Source organism: Onthophagus taurus, chromosome 7 (assembly GCF_036711975.1).
Source record: "Onthophagus taurus isolate NC chromosome 7, IU_Otau_3.0, whole genome shotgun sequence".
Lineage (NCBI taxonomy): Eukaryota > Metazoa > Arthropoda > Insecta > Coleoptera > Scarabaeidae > Onthophagus > Onthophagus taurus.
In genome coordinates, this window is record NC_091972.1 from 17,623,795 (window position 1) to 17,645,277 (window position 21,483).

Below are 21,483 nucleotides of genomic sequence, written 5' to 3' on the forward strand. Positions count from 1 at the left end.
TCGTAACTAATAAAATGAGTACAAAAACGCAGTTCTCGCGTGAACTCATTTTTACGTTGACGCAAGTACATTACCTGTCCGCGTAAGAATTTTATAAAAGCTATATTGTAGAATAATAATATTCGCGTAAGCGGCAGCCTTTTACCGTTAAATCTAATCTATTGAAAACGGAAACAAAACCGTCAACCGCAGGATAAGCGGTAATCGCCAACAAGCCAGGAGCGGGTAAAAATTGAATGGATTCAACGTCCGGAATTAAATTCTCTTTCGATCCTTTCGGTTATGTCAACAAAATATTTTTATTTTGACATCGGTTTTCATTCTATTCTTACATTTTCCAAGAGATATAGTTTTTTAAACTGCAACTTTTACTTAACAATATGACTTACCGCTTAGATTTCATAGTAAAAACTATGTATTAATTAAGTTTGTATTAACTATAAAAATCTCGTTGTCGATTTTATTATAAAGGCTGTAATTTATATTTTCAGGATATCACGTTCTTGGGAAATTAATCATTAATGTTGCAACGTTCATATAAAAAATTAACGCATTTTCAAGGTTGTCCGAAATTGCCCTAAGCTACTTCAAAAATAATCTTGAGGTACATTTATCTCTTTAGAGTTGTATGCACGATTTAAGGGTAAGAAACAATAACGTCCTTAATACAATTTTATAATGTTTATAAATATTTTAGATTTATAACGCGACAAAAGATATTTAAACTAGTTCAAATTACAAGACATGCACAGATCTATATGGATATTATCAAGATTTTTATATGAAACTAAGGTTTTTTTTGGAAATTTTTAACCCCTACGATTTCGTTAAAATGATAACGTCGAGTATTAAATACTGATCAACAGAATCGAACATGCATAAACATTTTAAAAAACTTTGTCTTGATAATTACGGAAATTCTTAGAAGTATATGGGCATTAGTAAGCTCTTGGAGACTTTTTGATATCATTGCGTGTCTTCTAGAAGGCTATAGGTGTATATGGAAAGCGTTTAGACATATTTTGCCAATTATGGAAATTCTTAGAAATGTCTAGGTGACTTGGGAAATCATTAGTAAGCTCCTAGAGTCTTATTGCCATCATTGAATGTGTTCTAAAAATCTTCAAATGTACCTGGAACGTGTTTATACACTGTTTGATAATTATGGAAATTGTTAGAATTATTTGGGTAACTGTGGATATCATTAATAAGTTTTTAGGGAGTTATTGACATCTATAAGTGTCCTCTGGAGATCGTTAAAAATGTCCAGAAAGCGTTTGGATACTTTTTGATAAATATGGAAATTCTTAGAAGTATATAGGCAACTTGAGTAGTCATTTGTAAGCTCTTGGAGACTTTTTGATTTCATTGCGTGTCTTCTAGAAGGCTATAGGTGTATATGGAAAGCGTTTAGACGTATTTTGACAATTAAGGAAATACTTAGAAATGTCTAGGTAACTTGGGAAATCATTAGTAAGCTCGTGGAGTCTTATTGACATCATTGGGTATGTTCTAAAAATCTTCAAATGTACCTGGAACGTGTTTATACACTGTTTGATAATTATGGAAATTGTTAGAATTATTTGGGTAACTGTGGATATCATTAATAAGTATTTAGGGAGTTTTTGACATCTATAAGTGCCCTCTGGAGATCGTTAAAAATGTTCAGAAAGTGTTTGGATACTTTTTGATAAATATGGAAATTCTTAGAAGTATATAGGCAACTTGAAAAGTCATTTGTAAGCTCTTAGATTCTTTTTGATATCATTGAGTGTCTATATGTGAGTTTATATATATATTGACAATTAGGGAAATTCTTAAAAATGTCTAGGTAACTTGGGAAATCATTAGTAAGCTCCTGGAGTCTTATTGACATCATTGAGTGTCTTGTACCTGGAACGCGTTTAGAGACTGTTTGATAATTATGGAAGTGTTAGGGTAACTGGGGAAATCATTAAGAGGCTTCTATGGACTTTTTAACGTCTATAGGTGTCTTCAGGAAATCTATAAAAATGGGCAGACACTTTTTGATGATTATGAAATTTCTTAGAAATGTCTGGGTAACTTGGAAAATCATTAATACAGTTCTATATATTTTTTGACATCATTTTTCTATATTGCAGTAAGAATAAAACACGGTAATATTTTCTGAATAACTTTATTAATAACTCTAATTCAATTTTTATTTTGTTAATACTAGTTATAAATCACTAAATCGCTTTATTTCTTTTTAGAATTAAAAGGATAAAAGAAAACAAGAAGAATATTTGATTATTGGCACATTTATTTGATATATTTTATTTGAAATGCTTTGCAGTTTAAAATAGTACACTCAGCTTTTGCAATACATTCAGAAGTGGGCTAGTAAAAGAGGGGTAATCTAATAGATAAAATGTTCAAAGAGAATTGAACTAAAAGTGATTGTCTACGGGAAAACGGGAAAGGTATGTGCTCTACTAGTAGTATTCTTATTCAGCGATGTCAGTCCTCATCTGCGAATCGGAACCCATTCGTTCAAAGTTGACTCATTGACTTGGAAGTCCTGTAACACAAATTGATACATATAAGGAACGAAAGATTGCCCCCTCTTCATATATTTCAATTCCGGGAAAGGTGCCATTACCATAATAGATTTTTCACCCGGAAGCTATCGTTCAAAATCTCTTTGTTATTCCAATCTAGTACTCAATTCCCCCTTTTTTAAAGAAAAGAACGCGTAAAAAAAACGAAAAACAAAGAGGAGGAATAAAAAATAGTCTTAAAGGCTATTCAAAACGTGACGGTTTCGATGTGAAAATGGAAATTCCGATTACGAGACGGGAAATTGGTTTTCCAAATTGCCGCAACCGAATAAAAAAGCATGCATATGTTATTGTATTGAAATGCAATAACGTTCTGACAGATGTTGCCCTTGTTTTATCGCGAAATTAGGAGATTAAAAGGTATTTCGTGTCGCGTGTCAAGCCCCCCTATTAATCATTCGATATCGTTTAATATGTGTGCGAGGAGGATACGATCAGATCCGATGTGTGGCATTTGTGCTATGAAGTTAATTAGACCTGATTAGTTCGGTTGTACCAACCGAATGTTGATTGCTATTGATATGGTTTTATAACTATGTTGAGAGAAAAGCCACTACTAGATTCAAGTCGTTAGCAAAGAGAAGTAATTGGGAATGGTATTAATTTGTTTATCCAGTTTGCTTATATTTATAATCATCAAACTTTGTCTCAACATTAAAGAACTACAAGCAAGCGTTTGTTATCTTAATTATGTAAGAGGAGATTAATATAAATGATTTATAGCGAAATAACTGCTTTTCTGATAACACATGGGATATTATCATCGAACCGCAAAAGGAGAAATTTTCCGAGAATTGCTCATTACCGCAATAACCGAATACAAAAATTTCCCAATACATTTAGACCAAAGGAAGATATTTTCTGACTTTATAATTTTAGATTTTTTCTATTTTTATATTATCTCTGTGTGTTTGATAAAACGATTCTGAATCTTAAAATAAGCATTCTCGGATTTCAGAGAATTGAGTGCGTTCAGCTTAATCTGCAATTACACGGATGTCACCGTCTTTATTACCATGTACGTCTCTCGCTCCGCGGAATAACTAATAAGGCGAAATAGATGTGAGATTTACATTGCGAATTTTGCATTTTTTACTAAGACTTTTCTTAGGATTCTCCTTCTTAAGAAGTTAGAATAAATGTGTCCAGAGACATTGGACTTTGCCACTGGATCTCTGGACTACTTCAAAACTTGAATATACGATGATATGAAACTATTCACTTTCAATGAACATGATACTTGGACTTTGTGTACTGCTTTGAACATGGTGGCGACGTGGGGTGATAGATTTGGAGTCTGATTTCAATCTTATAAAATTCTTCAGAGATCTCTCAATATGTAGCACCTTTCTAAGTATGAAGCCAGAATTGCATATATTGCAGTAAAATCTGGCATCTTACTTGGGAATCTTTGTCATGTCTCCAAAAAGCATTTCTAAGAAGCATCTTTAAATTAAAGGCATCTTTAGGTTCATGGAGATGTTTGAGAATTTCTGAGACTTTTCTTCAGGAAGCATCAAAACATCTACAGATATTGAACTAAAACAATGACTTGTATTATCACTAGAACCAACATTTGACCTAGACCGAGATCAGCTAAGCCACCGAAATCAAATCTGACAATTAGGTTAATGACACACTGCGGAGGATAACAGAAAAAACAAATATCATCGTTCTACCAGTAGACCATCGTTCTAACAACCACTATGGTCATGAACAGGAAAGAAAGCAATGACAAGCTACCTTCAAGAAAATTAAGGAGGACTCAACCGAGAAGATAGTAAAGAAATGAAAGAATTGGTGAAATCTACAGAAATTTTAGCAGAACAACTGAGAAGTTTGGTCAGAATTCAACGAGCAATACGAAGGGATAACCAAATCACCAAATTAATCGCCAATTTCTACATGGATACGTTTTAAGAAGAAGCGTAAAGGAAGAGTCCGTGGAAACCAAAATTATGGCTCCAGGAGTTCCTAGACCACCTGAATTCTCAACACACTATGAATAAATTTACCATGAAAACGGAAGCTGCAAAACAGTTATCTTTTGTGGAGCCACTAATCAGACAGAGTATCAAAATATCTATAGATATTGAACTAAAACTATGACTAATACTAGTATTATCACTAGAAACTCACAGAAAAACCAGACATCATCGTTCTATCAGCAGACAAACGGAATGCCAACCCAACCCAACCTACCGTGGTCATGGACAGAAAATAATACAATGACAAGATGACGAGCCTTTTTAATTCAGCCACCTATAAGAAAACTGAGAAGGACTCAACCGAGAAGATAGTAAAGAAATGAGAAAAATTGTGAAAACTATAGAAATTCCAACAGAACAACAGAGAAGTTTGTTTCCATAGTACCAGTAAGAAACCCAGTACCACCAAGAAAATATAGATTACCTAAAATCCATAATCCAAACTCCATCTACGCCGCTAATTGGCAAAACACCTTACCAAGATTCTGCCTCCTTTAACTCTTTGCGGTACGTAAATATCCCGACAAAAATAACCCTAGAGGCACAAGAAAAAAAATGTACGTGCCAGTTACAACCATTTTTCAAAGTGGGTTAAATTTTGTCCCAGCATACTATAAAGGTCTATTTTTAAGTGGGTTAAATTGTAACCCGGAGTACCTCAAAGAGTTAAGAGTTAAAACAGAATCATAAGCCAAGTGTCTATAATGAGGTTGATTATAATAAATTATTCTATGAGATTGCGCTTGAATGATGCGTTTCAACATTATCGTGAGTGTGGAGTGTTCTGCCACTTCTCTGGTTTGATGAGGACTTAGATTATGGGCATTACTTTATAGGTGCATGAGTCTATACTTAGAATAAGGTCAAGAAAGGTTAATGATATTAATGTTGTTGGGCAAAATATGTTCATCACTTTAGTCCTTGCATAAAGATAAGAAGCAAATGATTCCAAAAAAGAATCAACTCTTGAATAGGGTTGAGATATTGTAGTTTTGTAAGAAGTTATTGCTAGAGTTCGTAAATGACTTCAGTTCTTAATTTTTGTTATTTTTTATTGTACAAAAATAAAGATGACGCTGCAGTCAAAAGAAACTTTCTCTTTAACATAAAGTTTTTATTAGGTGCAAGTGATAGAACATCGAAAAATTTTTAATTTTCTTGGTTGAATTTTCAGTTTTGGCAGAAAGAGACAAACTTCCTCAATAACATTCTGAACTACTGAATGTTTTGGACGCATTAAAAAGACCGACGTGGCATGATAAGCTTTCTCAACAGTTTGGAGATGTTTGAAGAATAAAGAATGTCCATCATTAAATTTATCGTGGAAATGGAAGCCGCAAAACAGTTACCTTTCCTGGATGTTTTGCTCACTAAGAAGACAGAAAGCATGGAACTAGGAGTGTATCGGAAGAAAACGCATACGAACTGATCCACAAGCTTCCTCCAATCACCATCAGCAACAAGTGAGGTCAGTGATCCAAGCCTTGTAGCTGCGAGCAGAAAGGATATGCGACAAAAAGAGTTCAAAGAAGAATTTCTAAGAGATGGACTGCAAAACGACTACAGTAATAGCTGGATTTATCTGCCTTCCTTAAGTTTCAAGACGCCTGAAGAAAAACTAAATTGTTGTACGACACAGTATAGTTAGCAAAATTAGGAACAACGCTCTTCTGATAGCTAAAGACAATCTAACCTCATTAAAGGATGCAGGTCTTTGGCTCCGTTACGTGGATGATACCTTTGTGATCTCTCAGGATGGAAAGAAGCGTATCTAGCAGTTCTTAGACCACCTGAATTTTCACCACACCATGATTAAATTTCTCAGGGAAACGGAAGCTGCAAAACAGTAATCTTTTGTAGATGTTTTGGACACTAAGAAGACAGAGCATCAAAACATCTATAGATATTGAACTAAAACTATGAGTAATACTATTATTATCACTAGAACTAACACTAGACCTAGAACCTAGACGGAGATCAGCTAAGTTACCAAAATCAAATCTGACAATTAATGACAGAATCACAGAAAAACCAGACATCATCGGTCTACCAGCAGTCGAAGGGAATGCCAACCCAACCCAACCCACCGTGGTCATGGACAGGAAATAATGCAATGACAAGATAACGAGCCATTTGAATCCAGCTACCTACAAGAAAATTAAGGAGGACCCAACCGAGAAACTAATAAGGAAATGAGAAAATTGGTGAAAACTTCAGAAATTCCGGCAGAGCAACAGAGAACTTTGTTTCCATAGGCCCCAGTACCACCAAGAAATTATGGATTACCTAAAATCCATAATCCAAATGTCCCGCTATGAGGCTAGTTGGTACAAGACCTTGCCAAGATCTCTTTTTACAGATAAAACAGAATCATATATTAGAGGTTGCACACATTTTGTGGAATGAATCAAAACTATAAAGCTAATCCCCAGGATATCCTGGTAAGGTTCGATGTGGAGTCTCTATTAATCAGAGTGCCAATCTAAGATCTCGTGAATGATCTTCGCCAGAAACTCATTCTGGGGTGCTTACCGAAGTAAGCTTCAGGGCTAGTCATCGACATACAGGGTGTTTCACTTAAAAGTCGTAGGCCAAGTATCTCTGGAATGGATTGAGATATTGTAGTTTTGTAAACAGTTATTGCTAGAGTTCGTAAATGACTTAAATTTCGACAGAGTATAGTCAGCAAAATTAGGAACGCTCTTCTGATAGTTAAAGACAATCTAACCTTATTAAAGGATGCAGGAGTTTATCGGCTATCATGCACTTGTGGGAAGAATAACTGGACGTGACATCGAGTGGTGGATTCATGAGCATGAGAAGGATGCCCGAATATTTACAGAATGTAAATATTATTTATTTAAAAGCTTTAGTTTATGAGGATAACCACTTTAAATCAACACCAGTATTTTGTAAGAATGACTCATTTTTGAATAATACCATTATTACACTCAATTTTGTGATTTCATTTTATCAATTTCTAGTAATCTTGATAATTTATATTGTTGTAGTCATGCATCAAATGAGTAACAAATTTTTAGCTAATGAAGAACATTTGCAGAAGATCGAAGGTTATTATCTCGAGTGTGGAGTGTTCTGCCATTTCTCTGGTTTGATGAGCACAAAGATTATGGGCATTATTTTATAGATGTATGAGTCTATACTTAGAATAAAATAAAGTAAGTTTAGTGATAGTAATGTTTTTGTGCAAAATATTTGTATTTTTTTTGTCCTTGCAGATAAGAAGCAATTGATTCCAAAAAAGAATCATCCAACCTCAGCGATTTCAACCTGATCATATCAAATGCACAATTGAAATCAAACAGAACTAAAACTCCCCTCACATCCATGAAAAGCTAATATTATCAATTATGTAAGTTGGGACTATGACTATATAATATATTCTATGAGATTGCGCTTCTACATTATCTCGAGTTTGGAGTGTTCTGCTACTTCTCTGGAATGGTACTTAGAATTAGATAAAGCAAGGTTAATGGTATTAATGTTATTGTGCCAAATATGTGTATCTCTTTATCCTTGCATAAAGATAAGATACAATTGATTCCAAAAAAGAATCATCCAATCCCAGCAATTCTAGCATAATCGTATCAAAGGCACAATTGAAATCAAGCAGAACTAAAACTCCCCTCACATCCATGAAAAGCTAATATTATCAGTTATGTAAATTGGGATATGAGATTGCACTTGAACGATGCACTTCTACGTTATCTCGAGCATGGAGTGTTCTGCACATCCATGAAAAGATATTATCAGTTATGTAAGTTGGGATGTTGACTATATTGTATTCAAAAGTAAAAGGATGCAAATATTTTAAGAACTAATATATATCCTAATTTTTACTAAACTTAATTTCATACCTGACCTTCATAATCGGGTGCCTGGAAATTGAATCCATCATCAGCACGTTTCCCAAATCTGGAACAAATAAAAAATTGAATTATCAGTCAAGAAGATAATTAAAAATAAGCTCATTACATAACTAATTACGTGATTTAAAAATAATAATAATAATTACGTGATAATTAGAGAAACTATTGATGTGTACTAATTACTAGGTCTAAATAGGAGTAGTGTTTAAATTGATTTTTTTTTAATTTAGAAAGAAGAGACCAAAAATCAAAGAAAATCTCGCTCACCTTGGTCTCGATTTTTCAGCGTACAGCTTATCAAGATTCTGTAGCCTAAGCATGTTGATAGCGCGTTGAACTTTCGGTTCCGTGATCGATCTGGTCGATTTTGTTGAATCGCTACGCAAACTAAATAATAACGAGATATAAACCAAATCGAACGATCAATTTAAAACGTTTAAAACTTATTTATTGGTGATGTAAAGGTTTGAGCCAAGCCTCCATAATCCTCTATAAAATGTTTAGCATCAACGATGCGGAAAAGTTATGTATATACGAAAATGTCGCTCGAAAAAGATTGATGGATGGTTTTCTTTTATAAACAGTAGTTTTAATGTAAAAAATAATTAACTCAATGGACTTTACATGTAAAAACATAGAATTTATCGATTATTGGATTTAACACTTATTATTATAAGGTACTTTCTTGCATAATATTTTAGAATTTACGATACAATTTCTTTTTGTAGAGACCATTTGAACGTACGAAAATCGTAAATCATACTCAGCATCGACGGACTACTTACACATAAACCGAAAGGAAATATACGATAAAATATTTTATATATCATGGAAAATATAGTGATGTATATAATATAATATGAAAACTTTGTTTTGTACTTTTCTGGTATAATCCATCCTAACTAATTAATATTTTGTTTCCCTAAGTTTTTTTTGTTTATTCTATTTGTAAATCATGAATGAATTTTTTCATTGGAATTGTAGAAAGAAATTCACCGTGACCCCGGAAATTTTAATATTACCGGAGATGAAGCTCGTCCCATTTTCGTTCGCACTTAAGAAATAAACCGAAAATGAAATGTCAAGGAATCGGATTTTAATAGCGGAATGTCTACAGTTGTCTTAATCGGTAATCTTACCTTGGTCTCGCAACCGCAGCGTATTTCCTCTCCAAATCCAACAATGTTTTCAACATGTCCCCGTCATGGTAACTAGGGGCTGCATTCGTACCAATTCCTTCTAAGATTACCAACATCGCAATTAGAGATACACAGTAAAATTGGAGCCACTTCATTGTTATTATTTCTTTTTGGGTTTCTTTGGTGTAGTTTAAATGAATATTCTGAAATTAAAATTTAATTTTTTCAGGTTTGAAGATGCAGTAAGGATATATGATACATAAATATATGTATAATACATTTCCAAGAATTTGTTACGCAAAGCATTATTTATTACCAAAAATTAGCGAAAAAGCTAAAAGTTGATACAAAATGGATGTACAAAGTTAAAAAGCATTACTGTTTAGCCGTCTTCAGACGCACTCCTGACAAAAATAGATGCTGCGTTTGGAATAGTTGATAGTACTGATGGAAGACTACATATTACATTAACTAAATATTGTCACCAAAACACTTATTATTGTCGGCAGAGGGCTAAATCTGTTGCAGAACATCAGACACTACCGATACAAGGCTAGATACTGTTTCTAGAAAACTAGATATTGTCACCAGAGCTCGAAATATTGCTCTCACACGATTTGATACTGCTTCCAAAAGGCTAGATATTGGATGTAAAAGAGTAAATATTGCAGTAAAAAGAATAGAAACTGCTTCCAGAAGACTAGATACTCTTGATATATTACTACAAAACGTCTCAAGACGTACGGCTAAGTCCGAAACCAAAAATATACAACAATCTGGCGCTGAATAGCAACTAAAAGTAAAGCTAATACTGGTACTAGTCTTCAGGCGCACGGTTAAACCCGAAAATATCAAGTTGTACGTCTGGTGTTAGTCCTAGTTTTAAGTCAATAAGAATATACAACCATGGATACAGTGAGAAACCAACTCATAAAGTTGTGCTGATGAGAATGGTCTACAGGCCCAGAAGCTTAACATGGAAGTGTCAACCTCCAAAACAAAAAGCATGGTAATTGCTAGGAAACCACGACGATGCAAGCTAGATCTGAACAGAAAAATCGAACAAGTATCTGAACCTAAGTATTTAGCCATAATAATCTCACCATATGGAAACTTGAAAGAGAGTGTGAAATATTAGATGAGTGAAAAAAATGTGGAAAAATATTTGGATGACAACTGCAAGCAAAGTGCGGATATACAAGGCATGTGTTAGACTTGTGATGACATAACACGGCGGAAATTCTGAAACCAAAAGGATGGCACGTACAAACGAGATCAGAGTGTTGAGAGCAATAACAGAGAACACGTTAAAGAAGGAACCTATCTCATTAAAGTAATAAGATCAGAGAAGAATACCAAGTGAAAGATGTAGTAAGATGGATCTGAGGGAAGAGAAGATTTTGGAATGAACATGTGTCACGGATAGCGAATTATGGATTGGTAAAAATCGCTAGAAATGCAAAGCAGGCGTTCAAACGATCTCCGGGAAGGCCGCCGAAGTGATGGAAGGATAGTTAGACTTTAAAATCGCAGGAACAAGAACGAGAGGAGGAGTAAGATGGATGAAACAAGCTACTAGCTTTCGCAAAGAAGAAGAAGGAGAAGACAACAACCTAACGCTGAATAACAACTAAAACTAGAGCTAATACTAGCACTACAACTAGAAACATTCGGGTTTAGTAGTGCGTCTTTTAAGACAGCTAAGCCTGAATGTTCCAAAACAGAAAAATTAAATCTTTACTAAGTGAATGTAGAAAGTTCATCATGTTCAGTTGACATGATTAATTGTAGATGAAATCAAGATGAGCATCTTTATCTACACGTGACAATTGAGTCTATGCACCCAAAATTGTTTTGGGTTGGGTTGGGTTGGTCTTTAAAAGGCATCATAGAGCGACCGTCATCATACCATATTAACAGACTTTTTATGCCCTAAGATAACAAAGGAAGATTTTGCCGATATTTGGAATCAACAGGATGGCACCACTATTTACTACCCGCTACATAACTAATGTATCAATCGTCGTTTTACACACAATTTTCGAAAAACGCATTCTCAGCCAAAAATAACAATGTTAATTGTCCATTTAAAAGCTGGGTTTCGATTCCGATAGATTATTATTTGTGACAAATAATTAATTAGAGACGTTGTGGAATCATCCAGAGACGATTGAGGATTGAAGTTGAAATACAAGTTTAAAGATTGAAAATGTGTAAAAAATTTTGTTGGTACACCGTACTATTGTAAAACAACCTCCGTCTGTATGCTTTGAATCAAGGTTTTAAGGTCGCAAAACCTGCTCGTGATATTTATTGTATATGGGGAGGGTGCCATAACTGAAAGATGCGCTGATGGTGATTGGTATGCCAAGTCTAGAAATGGAAATTTTTTCTTTAACGACTCACCTCGTTCTGTTCGTCCTGTTGTGTTCGATGAGCGATTGGGGAACTGGCAGAAAAACTGGAATGGATAAATACTGGACACAAGCAATGATATTTTTACCGAATCTTTACTAGCAACAATTAATATGAAGCAGCGTAAGAAATAAATTAGCCTCGTTAAATAAACGACATGGTACATGAAACAAGATTTTTCTCGTAATATGATGTGTATGGCGGAATTGCAGAATTATCTAATTTCGAGAATGGTATTACAGAAATGGTATTCTGAAGAAGCAATCTAGCGAGATGAATTAGCTTAAATCGCCACTGGCCTATGACGAAGAAGTGAATGGTGAGCGATGATTGTCAGAATGTTCCCTCAAAACATTGTTTGTGCTGCCACCCATAAGCTTTTCATTACTAAGTAGATCAAACCAGGTTCTTTGGCACAACGGATTAGAGTTCACTCTTTAGCGTTTGGATCACAGGGTCTGCGATCTTGCCAGACCAAGAGGGTAAGCTCAACATTGACGATTACTGCACTATTTTAAATAAGAGCACGAAGAAGCATCAAGAATCCCTGGCACCAATTGGTTCCCGAGTTAAAAGGTGTAACAATCGTCCAAAATCGATAGAAGAATTTAAATGTCTTCTCCAAGTCGAGTAGATGAAGTATGCCAAATACTCTACAAGTACTGAATATGAATCAAGTTTATATCTCTTTTCTATCAAATTTTTCATAATATTATGAAAAACTTTATGAAGATGATTGGATGAAATATAATGTATATTTACCAATTTTAAGTTTATTTTGTGAATATAATTCTTATCGGAATATAGTTCTTAAATTGCGGCACATTGAAAAATGTTATCTTCTGAATTTGAGGATTAACGCAAAGCAAGACGAGTAACTCTGCCTAGAGTACACTGTAATACCAAAAATCAAATGATAACGGGGAATTCATGATTAAACTATGCTCACTCAACAACCTTAGGATTAATAATACGTTCTATAACCACAAAGACACATACTAGTATACATTCGAAAATAGTAGGGATCAGATATCAACATATTCACTAACCGAAACATATTGTAATAAATTCTAGATGTGAATCCACCAAAATTTTCCGGGCAGCGTAAGCAGATGTCCATACAATAGTTATGCAGATGAGCAACCTAGCACTGAATAAAAACTAAACCTGGAATTAACTTAACACTATAACACTAGGCAAGAAGTATATTCGACCGATAGATACAACGTGAGCAGTATTGGATTAATCGAGTAACCGGTTAGTTGAAATTATTATTTTTTTTGTGTTTCATATAACTTTTTGTTCAAAACCCCCTCCCTTCCAAGTTACTGCCTTCTAAAGTTAAAGGAAAAATTACTTTTAATTTTCGCTGAAAAATCACCTTGGAATCTTTCGCATTAATTTAGAAACACCCTGTATATTTCGGTTAATGTTTATAACCTTTTTCAGAGCATTTCGTTAGCTACAAGGAACAAGTTTTACATATAATTTTTTTTAATTATTATCAAAATTATAAAAATTTAAATGACAAAAATCTTTTTTAAAATCAACTTACTGTTTCTTTGAAGTCAACCAAGATGTACATCATAATCTTTCAATGTGTTTTTTTAACAATTCAAACAACATTACATTACAATTTAATAGAATTAAAATCAAGCACGCTAACAAGTAAAAATTTTATAGAACACAGCAGGATTTTATCGAATCGAAAAATAACTAAATCTAACAAGCGCAAGAGTTGAACGCTGCGCGTGCGTATTATGTATGTGTATTACCAAAACAATTACATTTTTAAAAGTCGCAAAATTCAAAAACAAACGTTTATTTTTTCTTAACCGAAACCTTTGTCTTAATATGTCATTTTGAATGTTCAAATCTTCAAATGTTCACAACAACACTAATGACTAATGATATAAGAGAAAACAATAAACCAATAAAGTATAGAAAGGTTCCTTACATTTCTAACTTAAGTGAAAAAATCTTTTTTGTTCAAATGTTCACAACAACATTAATGAGAAACAAACTCTAGAACTCTAGACCTAGAACTAAAAAGTTTCGGGTTTAGCCGTGCGTCTCTTAAGACGGTTAATCCCGAATGTTCCATAACAGACAAATTAAATCTTTGCAATCAAAACTGTTAGAGATAATCGACACTTAAAATTTTCTTGTCGAACTGTTATAAAATTTGAATGATAAATATTAATTTGGATAATTAAAATGGTTAATTAGGTGTTACACAAAAAATATGGTATTATAACGGATAAGAGATTATATTAAAACACTTTATCAATTAATTAAGACTCAAACGTTTACTAATACACCGAAAATTCCACAGTTGCTTTTTCTAGGCAAATTTTATTCTTAACAATACTACATTCTTGTGCTTTTCCTCTTAGATGTATTAATATCAAGAAAAATATGAAAATTTGGTGGTAACACTCGGGAAAACGGGGCATATTGAAAAAAAACTTTTAGAACAAAAGTTGCAATCAAATATTGCTCTCTTACACTTTTGCTATTAGATGCGCCAATATAAAGAGAAATACGAAAATATGATAATTGGATAAATTTTCTGAATTTTCAAGTTCTTAATGGTAACACTCGAGATACGGGGCATTTTCCAAAAAAACTTTTAGAATAAAAGTTGTAGCAAATTTTATTCTTAACAACATTGCTCTCTTGCACATTTGCTCTTTGATGCGTCAATAACAAGAAAAATACGAAAATATGAAAATTGGATGAATTTGTTGTTTTACAAGTTGTTAATAGTAACATTGGGGAATCAAAGCATATTACAAAAAGACTTTTGGATCAATATTTGTTGCAATTTTTATTCTTAACAATATTGCTCTCTTGCACTTTTGCTCTTAGATGCATCAATATTAGAGAAAGATACGAAAATATGAAAATTGTATGAATTTGTTGCATTTCCAAGTTGTTAATGGTAACACTCGGGAAATGGAGCATATTGGAAAACAATTTTAGAACAATAGTTGTAGCAAATTCAATTCTTAACAATATTGCTCTCTTACACTTTTGCTATTAGATGTGTCAATATCAAGAAAAATACGAATATATGAAAATAGGATGAATTTTAAAGTTCTTAATGGTAACACTCAAGAAACGGGGCATTTTCCATAAAAACTGTTGGAACAATAGTTGTAGCAAATTCTATTCTTAACAATACTACTCTCTTACACTTTTGCTGTTAGATGCGTCAATATGAAGAAAAATACGAAAATATGAAAATTGGATGAATTTTCAAGTTCTTAATGGTAACACTCAAGAAACGGGGCATTTTCCATAAAAACTTTTGGAACAATAGTTGTAGCAAATTTTATTCTTAACAATATTGCCTTCTTGCGATCTTCCCCTTAGATGCGTCAATATCAAGAAAAATACGAAAATATAAAAATTTGGTGTTGTTGAATTTTCAAGGTCTTAATGGTAACACTCGGAAAATGGGGCATATTGGAAAAGAATTTTTAGAACAAAAGTTGTAGCAAATTCTACTCTTATCAATATTGCTCTGTTACACTATTGCTATTAGATGCGTCAATATCAAGAAAAACACGAAAATATGAAAATTGGATGAATTTGTTGAATTTTCAAGTTGTTAATGGTAACATTCGGAAAACGGTGCCTGTTGCAAAACAATCTTTTGGAACAATAGTTGTAGTAAATTCTATTCTTAACAATATTGCTCTCTTACAGTTTTGCTATTAGATGCGTTAATATCAAGAAAAATACGAATATATGAAAATTGGATGAATTTGTTGAATTTTCAAGTTCTTAATGGTAACACTTGAGAAACGGGGCTTTTTCAAAAAAACACTTAGAACAAAAATTGTAGCAAATTTTATTCTTAACAACATTGCTCTCTTGCAGTTTTGCTCTTTGATTCGTCAATATCAAGAAAAATACGAAAATATGAAGATTTGGTGTTGTTAAATTTTCAAGGTCTTAACACTCGGGAAATGGGGCATATTGGAAAAGAATTTTTAGAACAAAAGTTGTAGCAAATTCTATTCTTAACAATATTGCTCTCTTACACTTTTGTTATTAGATGCGTCAATAACAAGAAAAATACGAAAATATGAAAATTGGATGAATTTGTTGAATTTTCAAATTGGTAATGGTAACACTCGGGAAACGGAGTATGTTACAAACAAACTTTTGGAACAATAGTTATAGCAAATTCTATTCTTAACAATATTGGTCTAATTCACTTTTGCTCTCAGATGCGTCAATATCGAGAGAAATACGAAAAATGAGAATTGGATGAATTTGTTTTACAAGTTATATTACAAAAGAACTTTTGGATCAATATTTGTTGCAAATTTTATTCTTAACAATATTGCTCTCTTGCACTTTTGCTCTTAGATGCGTCAATATTGAGAAAGATACGAAAATATAAAAATTGTATGAATTTGTTACATTTTCAAGTCGTTAATGCATTTTCAAGTTTGCAATAAATTGCAAACAAACTTTTGGAATGAAAGTTGTAGCAAATTTTACTCTTAACAATATTCCTCTCGCTCTTGCTCTAAGGTGAATTTGATGAATTTTGTTGCTTTTTCTAACGTTTAATAATATACCAAAAATTCCACAGTTAACGTTATTTATTATTTTTTTAATTTTACGAAGAATATCACATATCAAATTATGTTTGTTTATTTGAGAACTTACTTCCCCACTAAACAGATAATAATTATTTCCATTGTTTATTATTGTTGTTAATTAAGCGATTTTATTTTTATAAAAAGCTCATTTATATTTATTATTTCCACACTCAAATAACTGCGACACCTCTCTATGTGGAAATTAAAGTCTCCGCAGGATTCGTTTTTATACGTAATCATTTTTTGAATAATTTTCCACAATAACTCATTAACATTAATTTATTAACAACCTTTATCAAAAAACCATGAAACTTCTTAATGGAATAACTACGTTTTAAACGCTAATCACGACGAAATGGCTCATTAAAACCCAAGTCCCGCTTCCCGTTTTCAAGTATATCGAGAGTTTCGTAACTGAAGTTAAAGTTCCTACGCCTTTTAAAATGCGGATGTTCCAAACGACCACCTGCTCTTTTTTTAGTTCTTATTTTATCACTTTCCTTCTTCAAACATTAATTAAGATTACGTATCAAAGATAATATTTTTTAATTTCCCAACATCGAATATCCGACCATGACCTTACTGTTACATAAAATTTTACCTTGAACGTATCACGTTTCGTCATTAATTTTCGGCGCCTCATTATTAAGTATTTGTTGTATATTAAGTTTTGAATAGATTAGAAATTATCGTGTACGTAACGAATTAATGAATTTTTCTCAAATTGTTTAAGTCGAAAAGAAAAAAGTTTATCTAAACGACGAGAGAGGTTGTAAACGCGTTGTCAATCTGCATAAATCGCCCCGAGTTGATTTGCATTTGATTTGGAAACCCACTACATTATAAACCTAATTCTATGAATTAATTGAATTAAACCGAAATTTACATTTAAATTTTAATCAATAAATTGTTTTTAATAACTTCTTAATCTATTATAGTGACTTAGAACTTTATGGAAACTTGCAACTTATTTAAATCTACAATTAATGTTTCAATATTTAAAAAAAATTATTAAAAAATAAATTTATCATTTTTTTTTTAATAAAGTTTTTATAAAATGTAACGTAATATCTCAGAAAATGTGCGAAAACCGTTAAAAGCAGATAGAAATTTGACCAGGAATCCACTCACCTGTTGCCTGTAGAGCTTGAATAGAATAGGCACTAGGCACGTCTAAAGTTTCGAAGCTTTTATAGCGTTCTGGAACGGATACGCTTGCGTAAAGCTAGGCAGCTTTGCGAAAACGCGCGCAATTGCTTCGAATTGCCACGAATTTTTCTAATTCTTTGAATCAATTCTTAAAAAGACTCGAATCAATTTTCTTAAAAGACAATTATTATTCCTAATAAAATCTTAATATCAATAATATATTATATTAATCTTAATACCATTGTTCTAAATTAAAGACACCTAATAAGCACTTTACTTAATGTTAAACCTACTGAAGACATTTAAACTTTGAATCGTTTTTAGTGATAACTTTGAAATTATTTGGAATTACGTATAATCGGGTACTTACTTTAAATATAGAGATGGCAAAATGTGTATTTTTTTATAGGAATAATAGAAAAGCTGAGAGGGATTTTACTTTAAAAAGTATTATGCATTACAGTGGGTATTCTAAAAGGATGCTGAGAATGGCAAACAATTTGAAAAGCCCTCGAAATAAATCCGCAAATATTGCTGCTATAATCGTAACATATTTATTTTTACTTATTGCTCGTTCTAAGAATTCGTTTCAAAAAGATTCTTTAACGTACCTTGTAGTAATCTGCGTAATTAGCGTAAAATGATGTCTCCGTTACAATTGGAACATTTTATTTATTTTGCTTTGAAATAATTGTGAATAAAATAATACACAATAAATAAATTTATATAAGAAGCTACCTTATTCGAAATCTAGATTATTTAAGTTGATAATGTTTAGCATCAAATTTCATCAACTAAAAAAGCGTTTGGCGTTTTGGATGCCATGTTGCAACCATCTCAGAAACTTGTTCGAAATCAACTCAGATTCAACGTTGACGACACCTCATTATAAATGAATTTGTATATCGTCGATTATTATTTTTGTTAACCAAAATAATTTAGCATAAAAAATTAGTTCTTCCGGAAACTGGAACACCCTAGTTACAAGTTGTTCAACAGCCGTGAAATGGAGCAAATTAGAAAAAAACTTTTGAAACGAAAGTTGTAACCAATTTTATTCTTAGCAATATTGTTCTCTTTCACTATTGCTCTTATATGTATAGATATCGAGAAAAATACGAAAATATGAAAATTTGATGAATTTCTTATTTTTCTAAGTTATTAATGGTAACACTTGAGAAATGGAGCATATTAAAAAAAAACTTTTGGAACAATAGTTGTAGCAAAATTTATTCTTAACAACATTGCTTTCTTGCATTTTTAACCTCAGATGCGTCAATATCGAGAAAAATACAAAAATATGAAAATTTGATGAATTCGTTGCTTTTTCAAGTAGTTAATCGTAACACTTGGGAAATGGAGAATGTTACAAAAAAACTTTTGGAACAATAGTTATAGCAAATTTTGTTCTTAATAATATTGCTCTCTTGCACTTTTGTTCTCAGTTGCGTCAATATCGAGAAAAATGCAAAAATATGCAAATTTGATGCATTTGTTGCTTTTTCAAGTAGTTAATGATGGTAACACTCGGGAAACAGAGCATGTGATAAAAAAACTTTTAGAACAATAGTTGTAGCAAATTTCGAAAAAAACGAAAATATTAATATTGGATTTATTGCTTTTTCTAGTTAATGGTAACACTCGGGAAACGCAGCATACTTATTACACAAAAAAATTTGGAAAAATAATTATAGCAAATTTTATTGTTAACAATATTGCTCTCTTGCACTTTTGTTCTTAGATATATAGATATCGAGAAAAATGAATTTCTTGCTTTTCTAAGTTGTTAATGGCAACACTTGAGAAATGGAGCATATTACAAAAAAGCTTTTGGAACAATAGTTGTAGCAAAATTTATTCTTAACAATATTGCTTTCTTGTACTTTTGCTCATAGATGCGTCAATATCAAGAAAAATGTGAAAATATGAAAATTGGATGAATTTGTTGCTTTTTCAAGTTGTTAATGGTAATACTCGGGAAACAGAGCATGTGATAAAAAGCTTTTAGAACAATAGTTGTAGAATATTTTATTCTTAACAATATTCCTCTCTTTCACTTTTGCTTTCAGATGGGTCAATATCGAGAAAAATACGAAAATATGAATATTAGATGAATTTATTGCTTTTTTTCTAGTTAATGGTAACACTCGGGAAATGGAGCATATTACAAAAAAATGTATAGAAAAATAATTATAGCAAATTTTATTGTTAACAATATTGCTCTCTTACACTTTTGCTCTTAGATGCGTCAATATTGTGAAAGATACAAAAACATGAAAATTAGATAACTTTGATACTTTTTCAAGTTATTAATGAAAACACTCGGGAAACGGAGCATATTACAAAAAAACTTATGGGATAATAGTTATTGTAAATTTTATCCTTAACAATATTGTTCTCTTGCACTGTTGCTCTCAGATGCGTCAATACCGAAAAAAATACGAAAATATGAAATATGAATGAATTTGTTGAATTTTCAAATTGTTAATGGTAACACTCGTGAACTGAAGCATTATGCAAAAAAAGTTTTGGAACGAAAGTTGTAGCAAATTTTACTCTTAACAATGTTGCTCTCTTATACTTTTGTTCTTAGATGCATAGATACCGAGAAAAATACGAAAATATGAAAATTGAACGAATTTGTTGCTTTTTCAAGTTATTAATGGAATCACGCGAGAAATGCAGCATATTGTAAAAAAGTCAAAGCTGAGTATTTCTGTAATGAATGTAAAATTTAAACGAATCCAAACTACCAACAATCGCAGTGTCAGTGCTAAAAGATATAATATACTAGAAAAATATCACTAAAATCATAACAAACATGAAAAAGAAATCCTATTGGGGTGTTTAAATTATTTAGAACTCAAAGTATAACGAAATATACAGAAAAGCAGAAACTACCTGGATGTTGGTGACCATGAAGGTGAGTTCTCACAGGTTTAAGATTGGTTTTTCTACGAGGTTAGGTTAAGTTCATTTAGAGTTGCCTTGGATTAAGTACTAATTATAAAGAATTGTGTTGAGGTTTGATTATTTTTTTTTGCAGTTGGATCACTTTATGATTATGTCCTTTTCGGGTTGGGATACCTTGATTTGTAGTTGCGATTGAATTAAACGGTTTTTTTAGAAAAATGCAAGATTAATTTTGATTATGACAATAATGACATAATGAAGATATGTAATGATTAATAATACAATGATGATTATGAAAACAGAATAGTTTTTCAGAAAAATGGACAACTTAGTCTGATTAAGCCGAGACGATTGCCTTAGATGATAAGGAAACAAAAGCGGAATAGTTTTCAAGGAAAATGGAATATTTAGTGTGATTAAGCCGAGGGGTTAATTTGCTACCATATTGATACAAAATTGAATGGTTTTCACAAAAATGAACGATTGCCTCTCTAAGCCAAGGCTGCTTGCGGCCGAGGCGCTACATTGATGTCATAATGACACAAAAACGGAATAGTTTTCACAAAAATAAACGATTATCTACCTAAGCCGAGGCTGCTTGCGGCCGATACGTTACATTGATGCCACAACGACTCAAGAATGGAATAGTTTTCAAGGAAAATGGAGTATTCAGTGTGATTAAGCTGAGGTCTTGCGACCGAGGCGCTACTTTGTTACCATATTGGCATAAAAGCAGTATAGTTTCATCAAAAATGGACGGTTAAGCCTGATTAAGCCTAAGGTAC

At 32.3% G+C, this 21,483-nt stretch overlaps 1 protein-coding gene and 1 long non-coding RNA gene across 4 annotated transcripts; one reads left to right on the top strand and one right to left on the bottom strand.

Moving 5' to 3' along the window:
- The first annotated feature begins 908 nt into the window (after positions 1–908).
- Positions 909–9,330, top strand: LOC139430607 (uncharacterized). Its single transcript, XR_011641000.1, has 4 exons — positions 909–2,138; positions 2,235–7,749; positions 7,810–9,137; positions 9,189–9,330. It is a non-coding gene; the product is annotated as an uncharacterized lncRNA (long non-coding RNA).
- LOC111420675 (uncharacterized) lies at positions 2,265–17,817 on the bottom strand. Of its 3 annotated transcripts, none has more exons than XM_023053722.2 (5): positions 17,768–17,817; positions 9,600–9,802; positions 8,728–8,847; positions 8,449–8,506; positions 2,265–2,542 (listed from the first exon to the last, which is right to left on the bottom strand). In XM_023053722.2, exons 2-5 carry the CDS (start codon positions 9,752–9,754, stop codon positions 2,489–2,491), a joined length of 387 nt encoding a protein of 128 aa, XP_022909490.1. In that variant the 5' UTR covers positions 9,755–9,802; positions 17,768–17,817; the 3' UTR covers positions 2,265–2,488. The 3 variants fall into 3 exon arrangements, with proteins under 3 accessions (XP_022909490.1, XP_071053884.1, XP_071053883.1); XM_071197783.1 differs by lacking the exon at positions 17,768–17,817 and adding an exon at positions 13,570–13,671 and having other exon boundaries at positions 8,454–8,506; XM_071197782.1 differs by lacking the exon at positions 17,768–17,817 and adding an exon at positions 13,570–13,670.
- Positions 17,818–21,483: the final 3,666 nt, after the last annotated feature.

What these genes read in the sequence shown, in the direction of transcription:
- LOC111420675 (XM_071197782.1), bottom strand. Translation starts at nt 13,602, where the DNA reads ATGATGTACATCTTGGTTGACTTCAAAGAAACA. An exon ending in TGGTTGACTTCAAAGAAACA is followed by an intron (nt 9,803 to 13,569) that starts GTAAGTTGATTT and finishes TTTTAATTTCAG; the next exon opens with AATATTCATTTAAACTACAC. An exon ending in CACCCGATTATGAAGGTCAG is followed by an intron (nt 2,543 to 8,448) that starts GTATGAAATTAA and finishes TTTGTGTTACAG; the next exon opens with GACTTCCAAGTCAATGAGTC.